General features: G+C 39.8%; 1 protein-coding gene across 1 annotated transcript; it reads left to right on the forward strand.

Moving 5' to 3' along the window:
• Positions 1–3,752: 3,752 nt before the first annotated feature.
• LOC140270040 (otoferlin-like) lies at positions 3,753–18,575 on the forward strand. The gene is made up of 41 exons (XM_072365110.1): positions 3,753–3,798; positions 4,246–4,372; positions 4,471–4,525; positions 4,609–4,740; positions 4,821–4,883; positions 4,992–5,076; positions 5,179–5,338; positions 5,439–5,625; positions 5,724–5,910; positions 6,171–6,394; positions 6,727–6,835; positions 6,926–7,109; positions 7,378–7,498; positions 7,595–7,695; positions 7,785–7,875; positions 7,974–8,090; positions 8,206–8,358; positions 8,507–8,696; positions 8,890–9,014; positions 9,133–9,267; positions 10,155–10,316; positions 10,396–10,515; positions 10,622–10,783; positions 11,113–11,275; positions 11,441–11,514; positions 11,707–11,733; positions 11,845–11,976; positions 12,180–12,252; positions 13,298–13,410; positions 13,534–13,671; positions 13,853–13,984; positions 14,111–14,238; positions 14,351–14,521; positions 14,819–14,979; positions 15,180–15,322; positions 15,441–15,529; positions 15,705–15,803; positions 15,945–16,186; positions 16,366–16,544; positions 17,603–17,703; positions 18,395–18,575. Exons 1-41 carry the CDS (start codon positions 3,753–3,755, stop codon positions 18,573–18,575), a joined length of 5,382 nt encoding a protein of 1,793 aa, XP_072221211.1.
• Positions 18,576–19,766: the final 1,191 nt, after the last annotated feature.

Here is a 19,766-nt window from a genome sequence, read left to right on the forward strand (position 1 = left end):
ACACCACATTTTGCTTGTATTTTAACATCATAGTTCTGTAGTAAAGGAGTACAGGTGTTGAACTAGCCTACCTGTAAACCAATTAACACATGTAGTGCAATTTGAAATGAAAGATTCAAAAACTGAGATAAGAACTGATAAGCAGCTGAAATCCCATATTGACAAAAAAGGGATCAAATTTTTCATTCAAAACTTCAAAAGTGTTGATTAAAAAAAAGGGGATGATGCAACACAGACCCCTGGTTATTGGGATGTGGTGCACATTTGCTACATTGATCAATCATTTAGATTCAGAATATACAGATCTATATTGTGTGTTTCAGGGGTTACATCAGGTCAGGTCTGCCTAGGTCCTCTGGTCGATCTCATTGGAAAACCTTGCCAAACTTGTGGTCTGAAATGTGCCATAAGGTTACACTAAACCACAGTCAGGTGGTGTGCCTACAGAGTCACTGGAGCACAAATAAGATGTTGATAACTAGTCTACATCCCACGGCAAAAAAAGAATAAAAGGCCTGAGGACACTGGACCTACAATGGGATAAGATTGCATGGTTGGTATCAAGTCATTGTGTGGTTCACCCTAGACGCTATTATCAAAGGTGTCAGTTTAAGGGCTTGGTTGCTTGCTCATGCATATTCATAAGTTTTACCTAAATATCATTATGCATCTGTTCATCAATGATGCACTTGATTACTCCTTTTAATTTCACAAATATAAGATGTTTACTTTGTAAGATGCAAAACTGCATTGTCTCTCAGAAACTCTAATGTAAAGGAACATTACACCTAATTGTTTTGCCACAATTTTCATCCTTTATCAAACAAGAGAAGTCAACTGTGATGCGTTGTTCTGTGGCTAATGTCAACGTCAGTGTTTAAAGTTGAGCGTGCTGACAAGACCGATCAGAGAATGAGGCTAACATATTGCACTACATGGCAACTGGTAACTTTGCACGATTGGTGACATGGTTACCGGCTATCCTGGAGGAAGTAGGACATCTCCTCAACCCCTCTGAGCCTCTACTAAATCATGTAATTAACGGCAGAATCCCTCAACACAGTGGCCAGGTTGATGTCACTGAGACGATCACACGCTTCCAACTGAGCAGACAGGGAAAGGGTGCATCTGTATCAGTTCAGGGTGAAAACAACAGTTTAAGTCAAGCTCAGTCTTTTGTTTGATGGAGATTTATATGCAGTAATATAGATTTATACTTATATGTGTCCATCAGCATAGTTAGCTGTCATTTCCGTTAAAGTGTGAAAACATCAATTTTTTTCGCATCGTGCCAACAGTGATAAAATGTTCTCTTGTTATTCCGTCAAACAAAATCTATTTCTCATGTTGTGAACACCGATACTTTCTCATAATGAGGATGCCACATGCAACAATGGCTGGGGCTCATAAATGATTTACAGCCTTGTCTCATCAGATACCAGCAACTTTAGACTGACGTGTGCCTTACAGACCGGCTGTATGTGTAATTGATGAGATGATGACTTGTTCGTCAGCATTCCATAGAAGTTGCATCGAACTGAATTTGCAAAAGCATTTTCTCAGATCAACAAAATTAGAGAGGCTTTGAACCAAACTTTATTTCTAACATCTCATTCTGTTGTTATTTGGTCCCTAACATTTAAACTAAGTCGCATTATTCAGATAATATCAATAGCACTTGCATGACTCAAAATGTAGGTCAGTTTATTCATTTTCAGGCTCAAATTTGAAACACAAAAGGATTGCTAATACGATTTTTTAGTGTAGTGGTATGATTGCCACCTTTTGTGTGGGAGCTCTGGGTTCAAATCCCCTGCATGAAAGGTACTGTCTCCAGTAGGGGTCCTTAGGCAAGACCCCCTTACCCTATCTGCCTATCTGTAAGTTGCTTTGGATAAAAGCGTCTGCTAAATGCATAAACATATTCCATGTCAAAAGACAATGTGTTTACCCCAGGACACAGTTTGGAGCAGAGCCCTATTAATTATTAAAAAGGAATATTCTTCCAACTCGGCTAGTCTGACATTTTGTTTACTTCCATGAAATCCTATCACTGGTGACAGGGCAACATATTGATTACCCTACGTTAGGATCCTCACTCATTTTTGAAGCTTTTGCAGTAGTTATGCCTTGATACAACCTTGGATACACTGTCAAAATATTTCTGAGTGCATTAGATACAACATCTAGCACTTTGTCTGTTGTCACTCCATCACTTTTGATGAGGCTTTTTGAGGTACATTATGCTGAGTCCCTGTAGTATAAAAAGAGACATGACAATCTTTTTAATTTGGTTACATCTGGATGGTATGATTTTTAGTGACCATTGTAAAAATGCTTACTATCATGTCCTTTGTAGTGTTCAGAGCCTTTAAAGATTGGCAGATTCTGCTCAGAGTGACGTCTCTCAGCAGTCACTAGTTATAGTTACCAGTGTCGGGTTCAACCTTCATGCACTATTCATTGGCATATCACATCACTTCTGCTCAACTTCAGGCTTGGACAAACCCAATTCTTTTCTGTACAACTTAACTTTGAAGCCTTATTCTCGGTGCAGTGGAAATGTCTAAAATGTTCATGTAGTGTCTCTCAAGTTTTCAGGTTCAAAAGGTTTACCTTCAAAGTCTGTTTTCTGCTTTCTTCTGAGGACAACTCTTGGAGCTACTTAGAAGAAGGAGACGAGAGAATCCTTTTTCTTGTATGGTATGTATAATCATATTTTTATTAGCAACACCACATCATAGAAAGATCAGATGTTACACCCACACTTTGACATTTAGGCCTTAGTGCGTTGCATTGTCCATGAAAGGCTTTCTTTGTCAAGGGCCCTTTTGATGATTAATATTTGTTCTTTGAAGTTGTCAGACAGAAGTTTTTCCTTTTTCTGGATACTGGTGAAAAATCTAATACTTTACACTCTATTTCTGTCTCATTTCTAACTGCATGCTCAACATGTAGCTCATGTGGGTGTTTGTTTCGTGTGTCATTTTCTGAAGCTTTAAGCAATGAGACGCTGGTTTAAAAGAGATGCTTTGTTTACTTTTCTGTTTTTTATAACTCTGAAAATGTAAGGAAACTATAAGATGTAGTGGTAGTCCTACATGGCAACATTTGAAATGTTTATCAGACCTGATCATGCAGAAAAATAGAGGATATTTTTTATATTATAACTGTGCAGCTTTATAGGCACTTTATTGATTAATTTCCTCATATTATCCAGTTCAAGCCTATTGTGTTTCACAGTGAATGCAAAATGTATCCTCTTCAGATGATGCATTACGGTCAGCTGATTTAATTAACTGAAAGGCCCTACTGAGGTGTGGTCACACACTGAAACTCCTCTTAAAATATCAGATCATGGGCTACATTCTAGTTCTGTTACAATGCTTTCTATTGTGTGTTTGGGGTTTGAATAAGTAGCACTGAAGGTTTTAAATGTTCTCAATAGTCCTGGCATTTTCCAGTTCCCTCCAGGCTTTTTTTTTGTTGTTGTTGTTGTTGAGGCCAAGTAATGCTTTTTAGCGGCATACTTTGTGGCCCCTCAGATAGAAAAAGAAGAGCTCTGATTCCAGTAGACACATAGAAAACAAGAGTAACATGCAAAAAACATTGTAACTCATCTTTGGTTTTTGATTGATGAATAGTAGTTGGTACAGTGTTGTTGACAATATCAGTTTATTTCTCTAACATCTACGAAACTGTAAGTCACTTTAAATTTCTTTTACAGAGCACACAAAGAGTTGTTTTGAACCATGAAGCGCAGTAAGCACCGTGGAAACAAGGAGGACAGAAACGGAGGTATCAGCTTAGATGGATCATTATAATCAGGTCTAAGAAGTGAGAAAGTCCTGGCTGATATAACACAACCCCTGCTGTATACTAACTCATTTCAGGCTTATTTTCCCCTTTATCTGAGAACATTTTATTAAAACTGAAAATGCTCTCATCCAACTAGATATTGTTTTGTGAGCTCTACATTATGTAGTAGCTTTTTGGATTTCCATTAATCAATCCAGCTGTAAACTGAAATGCATTTAAATGGTGCATATCAACACATTTCCATGTCACATAGTGCCACTGATATGAATCAAGAGATGACCTGGAGAATAATGCTGTCTCATAGAAACTCACTGTTGTACCAACCTTTTCCATGGTGTCAGCAAGTTCTAAGTCTTTAATATCAACATGAATAACTCTGTTTTCGTAGAAGTTTTCCTTATAGTGCATCTTCTATTTGACGTCCAGATGAACCGGCAATTTTGGAGACGGAAGACCTGGATCGCCAAGGCATGTTCATGGGAGGTGGCCCAGACCCCGACACCATCTCACTGGCCTCAGTCACTGCTGTCACCACCAACGTATCCAATAAAAGGCAAGCATGGCTTCTTTTTAGATATTTCTCCATAGCTTTTTCCAAATTATGTGTATTTATTTAAATATTTGCTTTCATTCTGGGTCCTTGCTGTTCAGATCAAAGCCAGACATCAAGATGGAGCCCAGTTCTGGAAGACCGGTTGATTACCAAGTAAAGAAAAGTCACTGTTGAGTAAATATTAAAGGTGTTGTGGTTGATGTGATGATGTCAATCAAGTGCTCATTTACTTTCAGGTCAGTGTGACAGTGATTGAAGCCAGACAGCTGGTGGGACTGAACATGGATCCAATGGTATGCGTAGAGATCGGAGAAGATAAAAAGTACACCTCAATGAAGGAGTCAACTAACTGCCCTTACTACAACGAAGTGAGCCAGTCAGCATGTTGTTACGAAATTTGCTTCTAAATATAAGAATAAATATAATTAAAAAATTTTCTCTTCTCCAGTATTTTGTATTTGACTTCCACGTCCCCCCAGATGTCATGTTTGACAAAATCCTGAAACTGTCTGTAAGTAACTATCAGTGTAACATGAAACATACTGATATAAATAGACCACTTGGCACAAGAGCAGAATATTTAATGTTGCAATTTCTATTTTGCTGAACCTTCCTGTAGGTTATTCACTCCAAAAATCTTTTGCGTAGTGGAACGCTGGTAGGAACTTTTAAACTGGACGTGGGCACGATCTACACTCAGCAAGGTAAACAGTCAGTGAAATCTTAAGTTCTAATAAATCAGTTTTGCAATCATCACTCTATTTCAAGAACTCTGATATCAATTCATTTCTCCATTTGTTTTGCAGAACATCAGTTTTACCACAAATGGGCCCTGTTGTCCGACCCGGACGACATCACAGCGGGGTGTAAAGGCTACGTTAAATGTGATATTGCAGTTGTGGCTAAAGGGGACACCATAAAAACTCCACACAAGGCAAATGAATCCGAAGACGATGACATAGAGGGGTAATATAAAAAAAATAGAAAATTTCCTGAGCAATTACTACTATTGCTTAATCAGCGGACAAGTTGTTGAAAAAAAAAATCCTCTTTTTTTGTGTGTCAGTAACCTGTTACTACCAGAGGGGGTTCCCGCAGAGCGACAGTGGGCTCGTTATTACCTGAAGATCTACAGAGCAGAGGGACTCCCCAGAATGAACACGAGCATCATGGCCAACGTCAAAAAGGCCTTCATAGGAGAAAATAAGGACCTGGTTGATCCTTATGTCCAAGTCCTGTTTGCTGGGCAGAAAGTGAGTGCTGACGGAGAGCACAACTAATGATTGTTCTCTTTTTTTGTGTTGACTATTTATCATTAGAACTCATGTGTGATTACAATCTGCTATTACAGGGGAAAACTTCAGTTCAAAAGAGCTGCTATGAGCCTATCTGGAATGAGCAAATTGTTTTCACTGAGATGTTTCCACCACTCTGCAAACGCATGAAGATCCAGATCCGTGACTCAGATAAAGTGAATGATGTCGCAATGGGAACACACTTCTTGGACTTACGGAAGATTTCCAATGATGGGGACAAAGGTGATTTATCATTTAGTCTCGAATAAAATGTCTCTATCTCATAAAGCTTTTCATCCTACAAACATATGACCTGATTCGAAGCTAGTGGCGGAGATGGAAACATTTAGTAAGAGAGGATTTTCTTGTGCAATTGGAATATTAATGATAAATGGTTTCCCCTTTGAATCAGATCCACCCTCTCACGTAAAATGCATCTAGCAAGTTTCTATGCTTAATTTCTAAATTACCAGATGCATATCATATTTATTCGTATTTCTCAGGATTCCTTCCTACATTGGGACCAGCCTGGGTGAACATGTACGGCTCCACTCGTACCTATACCCTGATGGACGAGTACCAGGAGCTAAATGAAGGGCTGGGAGAGGGGGTGTCCTTTAGGGCCCGTCTGCTAATCAGCCTAGGTGTAGAGATCCTGGACCCCTCCTCGCCTGACATTAGCAGCTCCACAGAGGTTCAGTTGGAGGGAGTGCCCAACATCTCAGAGGTGGGTCCTTGCCTAGATGGGCAGCCATGCAGAGGAAGCTTATTGTTTCATCTGCTGACAGGCCATTGTGCTGCGATTATTGTGAATTATTAATAGTCCTTATTTAGCCCCCCCGTGCATTATTGATAGCTGCTTGCATCAATGTGGCTTACTTTTGTTAGGGACCTTACAAATTCAAGTGAGCAACAATCATGATAAGTTCTCATAGTAATATCTGTCAATACTTAATGAATTCAAGTGATTTGGATGTTTTTTATAAACATGCTTCCTGCCAAAAAATAGTAATGCTTTTGTTATCTCACGTTTTCACACTTGTGCATTTTTTTCAACAGACTGCTACTGGCAAGGTTGAGGATTTTTTTCTCTTTGGGTCTTTCCTGGAGGCTACAATGATTGACAGAAAAATTGGTGATAAACCAATCAGCTTTGAGGTCACCATAGGTATTTTTGTTACAGCATTTGCAATTTGAACAGAATTTGGTGAGACACAAAAATGCACAGAGGCAGCATTAACCAGGCTGATGTTACCAGGTTACTACGGAAACGAGATTGATGGAGCTGTCCAGCCAAAAACAAAGGGGAAGAAGGGTGGAGGCGATGGCGATGAGGAAGAAACGGAATTGATCCACAACTCCAGTGAGGAGGAGATGGATGATGACGGAGACATGTCTTCAGTGGCATCTACACCACCCATGAAACCTGTCATTACTGATCGGTTAGGGCAATAAGATCATCAAACAGTCATAGAGTGATAACAATGTGTAAATAAACCACCTATTAAACAAGAAGTTGCTGATGAATGGATTGCAGCGACATTCTTAAGTCAAATTAGCTTGGATGGTACAACATCTCACTTGTAAAGCATTGCTAAAAATAGCCCTCTGGAAGCTTTCTGTAAGATTAGTAGACCGGACCGTTCATACCACATTTAACAAACCAGCTTGCTTGTTAAATAAACTACATGTTCACATTTTAATCCACAGAAACTACTTCCACCTGCCTTATTTTGAGAGGAAGCCGTGTATTTACATCAAGAGTTATTGGCAAGATCAGAGAAGGAGGCTGTACAATGCCAACATGATGGACAACATTGCCGATAAACTGGCAAGTTAAACACTTCATTAACAGTAAAATGTGTTTCAGTCAGTACAGTTAAATCAGCAGAATAAGTTGGAGTCAAATATTCACCTGCTTCCACAGGAAGATGGACTAAATGATGTGCACGAGATCATCAAAACAGAGAAAACCTACCCTGAGCGCAGGCTCAGGGGTGTTCTTGAGGAACTCAGCCAAGGATGCAAGTAGGTGGTCATGAACTTCACGCTGAAAAATCATTTAATCTTATCTAATAATTGAAATGTTAGCACTAACTAAGCTCTTGTTCTTCCAGTCAGTTTCTTTCATTGGCAAATAAGGACCAGAGTCAGTCGGGTAGAACCAAACTTGACAGGGAGAGATTGAAGCTGTGCTTGTCGGAAGTGGTGAGTCGACAACAGACAGCAACTTTTTTCCCCTTTACTTGTTTATCATAAATATTTGTTCTGTCTTACTAAACTGCTGAACTTCTCACTGGTTTTAGGAAGCTATAGGTCAACAAGCTAAAGCCATGAGGTCACAGGTGAAAAAAAGCACAGTGAGGGACAAACTCAAGCTGGCTCAGAACTTCCTCGCAAAGCTGCGTTTCATGGCAGATGAAGTAAGATTCACAGCACACATGTCAATGCACAAGTTATAATAATTGTTGCATTTACTTACAATTTTGTAGTTACTCCACTGACGTGTTTAATGTGTGGATTATTTTCTTACAACAGCCTCAGCACAGCGTTCCTGATGTCTTCATATGGATGATAAGTAATGGGAAGCGTATTGCTTATGCACGTGTTCCTTCCAAAGACATCCTTTACTCCAGTATTGATGAGGAGAAGGGAAAGGACTGTGGCAAAGTCAAAACAATCTTCCTCAGGGTGAGTAAACTCTAAATATATTGAAATAATCAGAACACATAACGAACTCTGATATGCACTTTTATTTATTTACCTAAATCCTTTTATCATTTGCGCTAATATTTTCCTGCAGTAGTGAAATTATTTTATGTTATCCGGTTTCATAAAGATCCCTGGTAAGAAAGGTTTTGGGCCAGCTGGCTGGACAGTGCAGTCCAAGATAGAGATCTACCTGTGGCTGGGTCTGAACAGGCAGCGCAAAGACTACCTGAGCGGCCTGCCCAATGGGTTTGAGGAAAACAAGTTGTCCAAAGGACCTGGCCTGCCAGCTTCACCTCCCATCAGCCTCACCTATATGAGTAAGACATCTGGCTCAGTATTTCTGCCATGCCTACTTTCAACACAGAGACTTTTTAAAAAAACATTTCCATCATTTGAAAATCTGACATCTTCAATGAGGATATGTACAGTGATTTAAATTCTCAACAAAGACAATTTAGGTATGTGTTTCTTATCTGAAGACAATTAGATGGACTGAATGTTTCTCTGCAGTGAAACAGATCTTCCAGCTCAGGGTCCACATGTACCAGGCTCGCAGCCTGTTTGCCGCCGACAGCACAGGTCTGTCTGATCCCTTTGCAAGAGTCTTCTTCTCAACTCAAAGCCAAGTCACTGAGGTGAGCATGCTCAGAAGGCTTTATAGGCTTTATAGCTTCCAGCTTGAGATATGACTCACAGAATAGCAGCTTCTAAATCACCTGAAATGTTTTTCTGGTTTGTTTTTTTTTTTTGCAGGTGCTGGCTGAGACTCTCTGCCCTACATGGGACCAGCTGTTAGTATTTGAGAACGTGGAGCTGTTTGGGGAGGCTAGTGAACTGAGAGATGACCCTCCGATCATTGTCATTGAAATCTATGACCAAGACACAGTGGTGAGGGTTGTTTTCAAATAGAGATTACACTCTGTTCAAATTCTTATCAATGGGAACAAACACTCGACCTTGTGCATCTTACTTCTAAGTAGCAGCTGTTTTATTATGCTTCTTCATCTTCATCAACTTAATAATTCTGTCTTTAACCAGCATGTGATATACACATAATATTTTGTCATGCAACTGCTGTAATATCATGGCATGATTTATATCTTAAAAGAATATGTTTGCTGACTGACAATTTTATATTTGCTCCTGACAATAACACCATTGTTTTGGATGACCCTTTGGATAAGTAGAGTGTGGATTGGATTGATGTACGGTAGCAGCACTGCATTGTGTGCAGAGTATATTGTATTGAAAGGCATGCAAGAGGAATAAGATATGTCCGTACGGACAGATAGATGGATCCTCCTTGAAAATCTTATCCCTGTTGCATTCCTTTAAGTGATAATTTGTGCTTTTGTATGTGGCCAACAGGAATTTTGTATCTTTATAACCACTAACTGCAAGAAAGATATAGTTGCACAGTTTTCTGAGACATTAAGCAGTTGTGGAGGGATCTTATGACATTACACATCTGTTTTGCAGTTCACTGGTTATTTTAGGGATGTTGCTTTTCTTTATTTGATTTGCTTTGTTTTTCTTTTTAACCTTCAGTTTTTTTTTTTTATCTAGTCCGCCAAGAAACATGTGCAACTTAAGCCATGTTTCTTCCTGTTGACTGAACTAATGAATCATTACACTACAATCAGATTTCTTTCATTTCTTTTTTTAATAAAGGCAGAGTGAAAATTAGACATATTGGATATGGTATGTGAAAAAGAGCAAACTTTCAGGCATTTAGTCCAGATTTCATACTTATTTGTGTTGTCGAATGCTCCCAGGGTAAAGCTGACTTTATGGGCAGAACCTTTGCTAAGCCTGTGGTCAAAATGGCAGATGAGCACTATGGGCCCCCACGCTTTCCTCCCCAACTGGAGTACTACCAGATCTACCGTGGGAACTGCGCTGCTGGAGAGATGCTGGCAGCCTTTGAACTACTGCAGGTCAGCTCTCTCCTGTCCACTTGTGAGCTTACATTTCCATCACAGCAGTGGTTTTACATAGCTTTGAACCGTCTCTTAGATCGGCCCCAATGGAAAAGCAGACCTTCCTCCCATAGATGGTCCCACAGATATAGACCGTGGTCCGATCCTGCCTGTACCACTGGGGATCAGACCAGTGCTCAGCAAGTACAGGATTGAGGTGAATGCTTCACAGTGACTGGAAATATGTATTATGTCATTTTCAAAAATATATTTGTTATAATGTACAGCACTGGTAAAACCAGCTTAAATCCTTTTACTTTCAGGTCTTGTTCTGGGGTTTGAGAGACTTGAAGAGGGTGAATCTCGCCCAGGTGGATCGGCCTCGTGTGGACATTGAATGTGCAGGAAAGGGAGTTCAGTCTGCCCTCATTGCTAACTACAAGAAAAACCCCAACTTCAGCACTCTGGTCAAGTGGTTTGAAGTGGTACTGTATCATCTCTTTTCAATCATACAGACATTTAGAGCAGCCCAAGACTGCATACCTCTGCCAAGACTGAGTTTAAAAGTCCTGATTCCAAATCCAGATCAACATAAACAATTAAGTGTGTCAAAATTGGGCAAGGCTGTCCGTAACATTTTGAATAATCATACCAACAAGCAGACAGACAAACATACTGTTCCCACCACATTGATTCGTAGCAGAGGCAATACAGTCTTCCCACCAGTATTCTGTAAACTGAAGGCTTAATTACACACATATTTAACACACAATATTTAAAAGTTAGTTAAACCAACTCTGAATTTATGTGTCAGGATTTACCTGAGAACGAGTTGCTCCACCCACCGCTGAACATTCGAGTTGTGGACTGCAGAGCTTTTGGCCGCTACACTTTGGTCGGCTCCAATGCTGTCACCACCCTGCGGAAGTTCATCTACAGGGGAGCAGACAAGCAGGCCAACAACTGGTCCACAACAGGTATCTGGAATTATATTATAATGGGGTTTCACTGCAGTGTAGGGAACACATGCAGGGCTACGATTCAAATGGAAAGGTAGAGCATAAGTTTGCATGTGCAATAAAGTGGTTTCCTTGAGGTTTATGACAATGTCATAATGGTCACGTTGTTTGTTTGTCTTTTAGAGGAAATTATTGTTGTCAACATGGAACCTGAACCTACGTTTAAGAAGACTGAAACTGTGGTCAAACTAGATTCTGTAAGTTTCACATCTGATTTAAATCTGATGCAACTTTAATTCAAGAGCAAGACAAGTTCAAACAATTATTCTTCATCAAAGAAATGGATTGAAATACACATGGGACAAGATGTGAATCTTATTTTTTAGCTGTCCAGAAATATACTGGCTCGTTATTTCACAATGTACAATCTGTGTGCTGTTCTTCCCTAGTGCTCGGAAGCCGTGGTCAAAGTTGAGGTAAGCAAAGCAACTGTGCTTACTTTTTGCATATTTTCTATCAAATTGAGATATTTTCATGTAAGCTCAAGATGTATTAAAGCCTGACCGATGAGTGGTTTGACTAACAAGGATGATGACAAGGATGGAAAGGGGAAAAAGAAGAAGAGGAAGAAGGGTGATGAGCCGGAAGAGGAGGAACTTGATGAGAGCATGCTGGACTGGTGGTCCAAATATTTTGCCTCCATTGAAACTTTGACTGAGGTTGGTAACAGGAGTCTATGTTCTTATATTCTGAAAATAGTAACTCAGTATGACTTATAATGGTTGACTAAACCAAACGCTCTTTTTTTAAGGTCTTTGTGGTCTTTTTTAAAGCTCAATCACCCCAGATTTCAATCTAAATGTTTTATGGAAGTTGATAAGTTTGATAAATAAACCTAAGGAATAAGCCTCTGCTCCTTCAGGCACTCAAAGCTCAAGAGGCAGCTCTCTCAGACTCAGAGGACAAAGATGACATGGATATTGCAGATGGCGGAGGTAAAGCCAGATCTTTAATGTGACCAGTTATGATTTGTCATCCGTTTTACATTTACCATTATGAGATTTACATTTATTATTGTGGTATCTTGTGTCTCTATGTCAACCTGAATCAATCATTACTGTATTAATCATTACTATTTATTTCTATACTGTCAAGTGTACAAATTGTGTGTATGTTTAAAGTTTATCAGACTGCATGATCAGACAGAAAAGCCACTAAATTTGCTTTACTTCAGATATTTTTCTTTTAAATCTAAACTCTCTGGCAATTTTAGTATTCACCTCTCGTTTCTTAGCTCTAAAGAACCTCATAGTAGCTCATTATGAGTGCCTATCTGACATATCTTATATGATTTTAAATCCATGCATATTGATCTTTTCTCAGCTCACTAACTCTGTTGTTTTCTTCTTCAGTGCAGTAGCGAACCTCGTAGTCTTCATAGTCCAAGAGTGCTGCCACGTAGATGCTGACATGAATCCAATTTTCCACTTGTGGGACAACCACTTTGTTTTTATCATCTTATATTATGCATATTAGCTGTATGCTGACCATGAAAGTTGTCAACAAGAACGCATTGAAAAAGGACACGTCAAGTCATTTTTATGACTTTTATGATTATTAACATGATGAGCATTCATTTAAGTGACATACTGTCAACTTCAAAGATTCAAATTCACTGTCTTGCCAACTTGGCAGTTCAGAAACAATATTTCTTGTAGAAAATGATAGAAATTGTATGTAATCTATGAAGATTTCACTTATAATGACAAAAGCCAATGAAGTTGTTGGTCTGTATTTTTAGATTTACAAAAAGTATGCAACATCCTGCCTGAAGGATCCTGTTACACTCCTGCCACCAAGTATGCCCACTGAAATGTATATTTCACAAGTATACAATTCATTGGTATGCTTGCTGTATGCAGTAGAAGCTGGTTTTGGCAACTTTCATGTTGAATTCATGTCTCGAGTGCTCTGCTCCTTCACCCCCCCCCTCCCATGTACCCCCTCTCCATTCTGTCCTGACTGCTTACCTGCACTCAGAAATCAAACCTGATGACTCTCCAGTTAAAGGCACCAAGAAAGGAAAAGGAAAGAAGAAGAAGCAGTTAATCGAGCCGTTCGAGAAGAAAAAGCCAAAGCTGGATGAGCTGAAGGTACTGGACAGCTACTTGTGATGGCTGTACTTGATCATCGGGGTGGTTGTGTAATCTCAACAAGGTTCCACATTCGTAGGTGAGGTCATTCAAAAACCCTTAATTTTCATGTTTATGAACAAGGTGTATCCGAAGGAACTGGAGGGTGATTTTGACAATTTTGAAGACTGGCTGCACACTTTTAACCTGTTCAGAGGAAAGGGCGGCGATGACGACGACCAAAATGTGACAGACGAGGACAGGATTGTTGGAAAGTTCAAAGTAAGATGCTTTCTGCATGATCTATTTGAAGAATAACATCAAGCAAAGATGATTAATTCAGCTAACAAAACAGTTGTTTTGTTATACTTTGACCCTGAAATACTTGGACTTTTAAGTGGTCTTTTTGGTAGCAAGTGTTTTTCAAATACACTCTTTTATTTGTTTAACTGTGCCAACACAGGGCTCACTGTGCATGTATAAAGTGTCAGATGATATGCCAAGAGACATGAGCTTTGACTCCAACATGGGAATGTTTCAGAACATTCCTCACAACGATCCCATCAATGTCCTTGTTCGCATTTATGTCATCAGGGTAAGCAGTGTGCTCTGCAATTTGTCGCATTATGACAAGTTTAATCTCTCAGAGTGAGGCCATGTGCAACAGGGATATTCATTGCTGTTATTGACATGATATTGAAATCATTCCATTTTATGATAGGCGACTGATCTGCATCCAGCAGACATAAATGGGAAAGCTGATCCCTACATTGCAATCAAACTGGGAAAAACAGAGATCAAAGACAAAGAAAACTACATATCAAAGCAACTGAACCCTTTGTTTGGCAAGTAAGTGATACAAAGGCTATATTTCTGATCAAAATATTGACATTATCTGATAATTTTTACTTTATTCTGCCCATCGTAGAAAAGACTGAAAGTGTATTTCTCATGTTTTCAGATCCTTTGATGTGGAGGCCACATTCCCAATGGATTCCACACTAACAGCTTCAATTTATGACTGGGACCTGGTGGGAACCGATGATCTGATTGGAGAAACCAAGATTGACCTGGAGAACCGCTTCTACAGCAAACACAGAGCCACATGTGGAATTTCATGTAACTACGCCATGTAAGAAACAGAACTGAACTCCTTGCAACAGTATGAGGCAAACTGTACTAAATCATTTATTTGTGGGGTACTAAGCGACGAATATTACCTCATATTTAAGACATAGAATAGCAAGATTAACTTTCAAAAGTTCCTTCAAGTACTTCATTCTATTGTGGTTTGGAATCTTACTTTGAACCTCAACACATCTGTTAAGACTCTCCGAAAGGCAAACAGGTTCATACTTGTTGAATAGAGTCTATAGTTTTGCACAGTTGGTTACTGTTCAGATAACTGTTCTTTGTATTCACTCTGCAGCCATGGTTACAACGTGTGGCGAGACCCAATGAAACCCACACAAATCCTGGCTAAGCTGTGTAAGGATGGTAAACTGGATGGGCCACACTACGGCCCTGGAGGAAGAGTGAAGTTGGAGAACCGTGTCTTCATGGCACCAACTGAGATAGAGGATGAAAATGGTATTTGATCACATTCTGTTTATCTCATAATTACTGACTAGAGAGGCAGGTCACATTCCTACAATCAAAATATAAGGTTGGCAATAGAAGAACACTGATGTGCTTGGTCTGGAAAAGACTACCACATGTCTCCATGCTAAGCTATTGTTAGTGTGTGTTCTTAAAGAGGAATCACTCAGACGTTTGGCAATGTTTGTCAGGTTTGAAGAAGCAGACGGACGAACACCTTGCTCTGACTGTGCTGAGGCACTGGGAGGAAATCCCACGAGCTGGCTGCAAACTTGTTCCAGAGCATGTGGAGACCAGGCCACTGCTCCACCCTGATAAACCAGGAATTGAACAAGTACGTTAATGTATTAATGTCAATGTAAATCAAACAGATTTCTTTGTATTCGTTGATCTTTTCTGCTGTTTATCTGCGCCCTGATTGGCAAAGTTTTCTTATATTCAACGGTGTGTAGGGAAGAATTGAGATGTGGGTGGATATGTTCCCCAAGGACATGACTGCGCCTGGGCCTGCACTTGACATTTCACCAAGGAAACCTAAGGCGTATGGGTCAAAGTTTTCATATACACAGTCTTAGCTATGATTATCCAAAAATACTGCTGGTGAAGTTCAAAACCTTAAGAGGTTATCTTCATGATAAGCTTTAAGCTGAAAATGCTTTCACACGTTACCACAGACAGGAATAAAAATGAGTGTCACCGCTTTTGTTTGTGTGCAGGTTTGAACTGAGGGTGATTGTTTGGAACACAGACGAAGTTGTACTGGAGGATGACGATATCTTCACTGGCGAGAAATCAAGTGACATATTTGTGCGAGGGTGATTATCAGTTATTGATGTGTTGTGTTGCTCTCTCCTGCTACTTTTAAGATTTAACTCTTAGTTTGATTCAAACGACAATGATGAGTTCTAAGTTCAAGAAAAGTTGTCAATCCACTGACACCGCTTTTCCTGTTACAGTTGGTTGAAAGGCCAGCAGGAGGACAAACAGGACACTGACGTCCACTATCACTCCATCACTGGAGAGGGCAACTTTAACTGGCGCTTTGTCTACCCCTTTGACTACCTTATGGCTGAGGAGAAGATTGTCATCTCCAAAAAGGAGTCCATGTTTGCCTGGGATGAGACTGAGTACAAGATTCCAGCTCGGCTTAATCTGCAAGTGTGGGATGCCGACCACTTCTCTGCAGATGACTTCCTGGGTATTGCAGACAAACATTTATAAAGGTTTTGTTTATCAAGAAGGACTCTGAAAAACTGGATTCATCATATTTTAGAGAGACTGACTGAATGCAATTTAATCAATATTGCAGCTGAGTTTATTTCTACTTTGTTGATTCACATTTGCTATGCTCAATTCAGTTTAAAAATGTCATCACAGGGGCAATTGAGCTGGACCTGAACCGTTTCCCACGTGGCGCCAAGACTCCCAAGCAGTGCACCATCGAAATGGTGACAAATGAAGCAGAGATGCCCATGGTGTCCATCTTCAAACAGAAGAGGATCAAAGGGTGGTGGCCTTTTGTGGCCAGAAATGAGGAGGATGAGTTTGAGCTCACGGTGGGTCAAAGTAAAAGCAGAAACTAAAGTGTTTTTACTAAACTGCTGTGACGCTAGTGCTGCCATGGCAGCATCACTAACATAAGCCCCTTTTACACTGATCAGAAACGCCCATACCATCTTACTCAGGTTTTTGGATGCAATAGGAAAGAGTTTTGATTGGCATTCAGTACCGGATCAAATGACTCGAGTATAATCGTGTGTACTCATTGACTACCTGCTCCGGAATTGTGGTCCAACAACAGCCTGCTGGATACAGTGTAATGTCACCCCTTCATGCTGTCCTAATTACAGGCATTTCCCCTGTGAGACAGTTAGTTACTGGACCAGTTCTCAACATATTTTAGCCTGCACAGAAATGAGAAAAAAACATACAGTACTTCTACTGGCAGCTGCCACCACAGTTACAATATCTATTTAAACATACTAGGATCGTGGTAAAAGCTACAATGTAGTAGATATATGATCATATTCACTGTTTGCCAACATTTGCTAAGGAGAGTCATACAAAATGCTACACTAGAACTTTAAAACTATGAACTTTTGATTCGTTTTGGATTACACAGACCCTGAAACGGCTCCTGAGGGCTGAAACACCACAGTTCACAACTGTGGTTTCCAGCCATGAACCACACCATTTTGCTTTAAGGTTGCTTGATAATTTTTCTTTTAATTCTCTTCAACATGACACCAGATTCATATGTATGTGCATGTGCAGGGCTCACACAGAGATTTTTACATCCTACAACTGTAGGGGGAGGCAAAGAGCAAAAAAAAAAATCGCTAGTCATGAAATAGTAATATAATGCCACAGGGAATCATTTAGTTGTTAGTGAGTGCAAAAGTTAAAAGGATTGGACTTACTCATCAAAACATAAAGCAGAAGCAATGGTCTTTCACTGGGGACAAACTGAGGTCTCTCAAATTAAGGCTATGTGTGAAGCTTAAGGCTGTACTTAAAACTTCAGCAGTTTCCTCCGTTTGAGTTCTTTGACACGCTGGCTACTGTAAGATTACACACTTTAATGTAAACTAATAGAGGGTTCTTGCCTCTCCAGGGTAAAGTGGAAGCAGAGCTGCACCTTCTGACAGGGGAGGAGGCAGAAAAAAGCCCAGCTGGTGAGGGACGCAATGAACCAGATCCGCTGGAGAAACCCAAGTATGAAGATGGTTTTCATGTTATCACCCCTGTTTTTCTCATTGTCCAGTTTGTTTGGTTTCTATTTTCACCTCTCATATGCGCACAAGATCTCTGTGCATGTACGCACACATACACACACGCGCACACACAAACAGACAATAATCACAAGGTAAAGCTTTATTCAAAATAGGAACCAAATTAAAAAAGAATTTATTCAAATAAATGCTGTGATGAATAAAATCATGATAAACTGATTAATAAATAAAACGTTAAATAGATATGAAGAAAAAACATCTTGAACGAGCAGTTAAAGCATGGAATAATAGATTTGCATAAAGAATAATAAGATTGCATAAAGAACAATAAATGCGCATAAAGAATTTTAAGAAAATGCAATTTCATAAATTGAAGAAACACATTCGTACGCGTAAACTTCAAGCGAGCGCCTCACGTACAGCTAGGATCTTCTTTCTTTCCATGGTAAGTTACTATTTCTTTGAATATTTAGTGAATTTCTACCTAGAATCCCACTCAGCTTCTCATAATTCTGTAAATTTTTTCCTATTTGCTGATCACTCCATCATTGTTTCAGTAGTTTCAGCTGCATTAACAGTTAAATTAGAATTAGAAAAGGAAGAGTAATAGTCACAGAATGGTCCATAGCTCTTGAAGTCTGTGTTACTGAACATGCACATTTCTGTCCTTCCAGCCGTCCAGACACCAGCCTTCTGTGGTTCCTCACTCCCTTCAAAGCCATAAAAAACTTGGTCTGCAACCAGTATAAATGGCTGACCATCAAGATTGTCACTGCTCTCCTGCTGCTGGCTATGTTGGCTCTTTTCCTGTACAGCATGCCTGGTTACATGATCAAGAAAATGCTGGGAGCTTGAGATGTTGCTCAGACCCTTCTGCAGAAGGTTCCAGCACTTTCACTAACCAGATGATTTCTGACTCTCTTTCTTCCATCCCGTCGATCTACACGTTTTTCCTCAGTCGTAACATTTAAATAAAAGTAATGATATGATAGGCGTAGAGCAAGCTGGAACAACACTAAAAAGTCTCGCTCGGAAATCGTGGTCTCGGGTATTCTTCTTCTGAAAGACATATTCACGGTACATCTTCTAAGCCTTCATTAAAGTGGTATTTTGTAAACATTAAATCCAAACTACATTTAAGGTAGACATTCATTTATTTTTATTTTTTTCTGCACAATGATGCATAAAAGTCAGAGAGAAGAGAGCCGGTCTTCACTGAGGACATAGCAAGGAAATAAGGAAATTACCATGTATGCATAATGATTTGTGCTTTCCAGTACTTAAATTCTAGAAACAAACAACTCATAGATGGTCTAAGAAGTGCCCCCAAGTTGAGCCAGAAGAGTGAAAAACAGAAGTGAAAAAAATACAGAGCATTATGTTACTGTAAAAGATTAATCCTGGTCTATTAACTGGATCAGAGAGTGAATTCAGATAAAGGCTACAGAGACAAGTGTCCAACAAAACAGAGTGAAGGAACCACGCAGCAGCTACTGCATAGTAGAGGTTTCCTGAGTTGTGGAAATATATGTTTATCAGGATGCAAAACTAATGGTGCAGGTGCAAAAAATGAGAAAGGCTGATAAAGGATACTTCAAAAGTAAAGTAATGTTGTGCAAGAAGCATGAGTTTCAAAGACCTGCAGGTTAAAGTCAAAGGTTAAAAGTAATCCTTTAACTTGACACAGTTTGGAATTTGGCTCATAAATGCCACCTGAGCACCAACGTGAACATTCTCGCTGTATCAGCATGTGGGAGCTTCCTCTGTCGAAGTCGAGGATTGATCGTTTTTTAGTTTGCTGACCTCTTTTGGCTCCTTTAACATCTGTTCACATCTCTGTACTCCACCAGCCGTCCAGATATTGCCCTCCTCTGGTTCCTCATCCCTTTCAAAGCTGCAAAACACCTGGTGTGTGACCAGTACAGGTGGCTGACCATCAAGATTGTCACTGCTCTCCTGCTGCTGGCCATCTTGGCTCTTTTCCTCTACAACATGCCTGGATACATGGTGAAGAAAATGTTGGGAGTTTGAAAAGACAAAACAAGC

The sequence above is a fragment of the Leuresthes tenuis genome, unplaced genomic scaffold (assembly GCF_036924035.1).
Source record: "Leuresthes tenuis unplaced genomic scaffold, fLeuTen1.0.hap1 SCAF_15, whole genome shotgun sequence".
NCBI classification, from domain to species: Eukaryota; Metazoa; Chordata; class Actinopteri; order Atheriniformes; family Atherinopsidae; genus Leuresthes; species Leuresthes tenuis.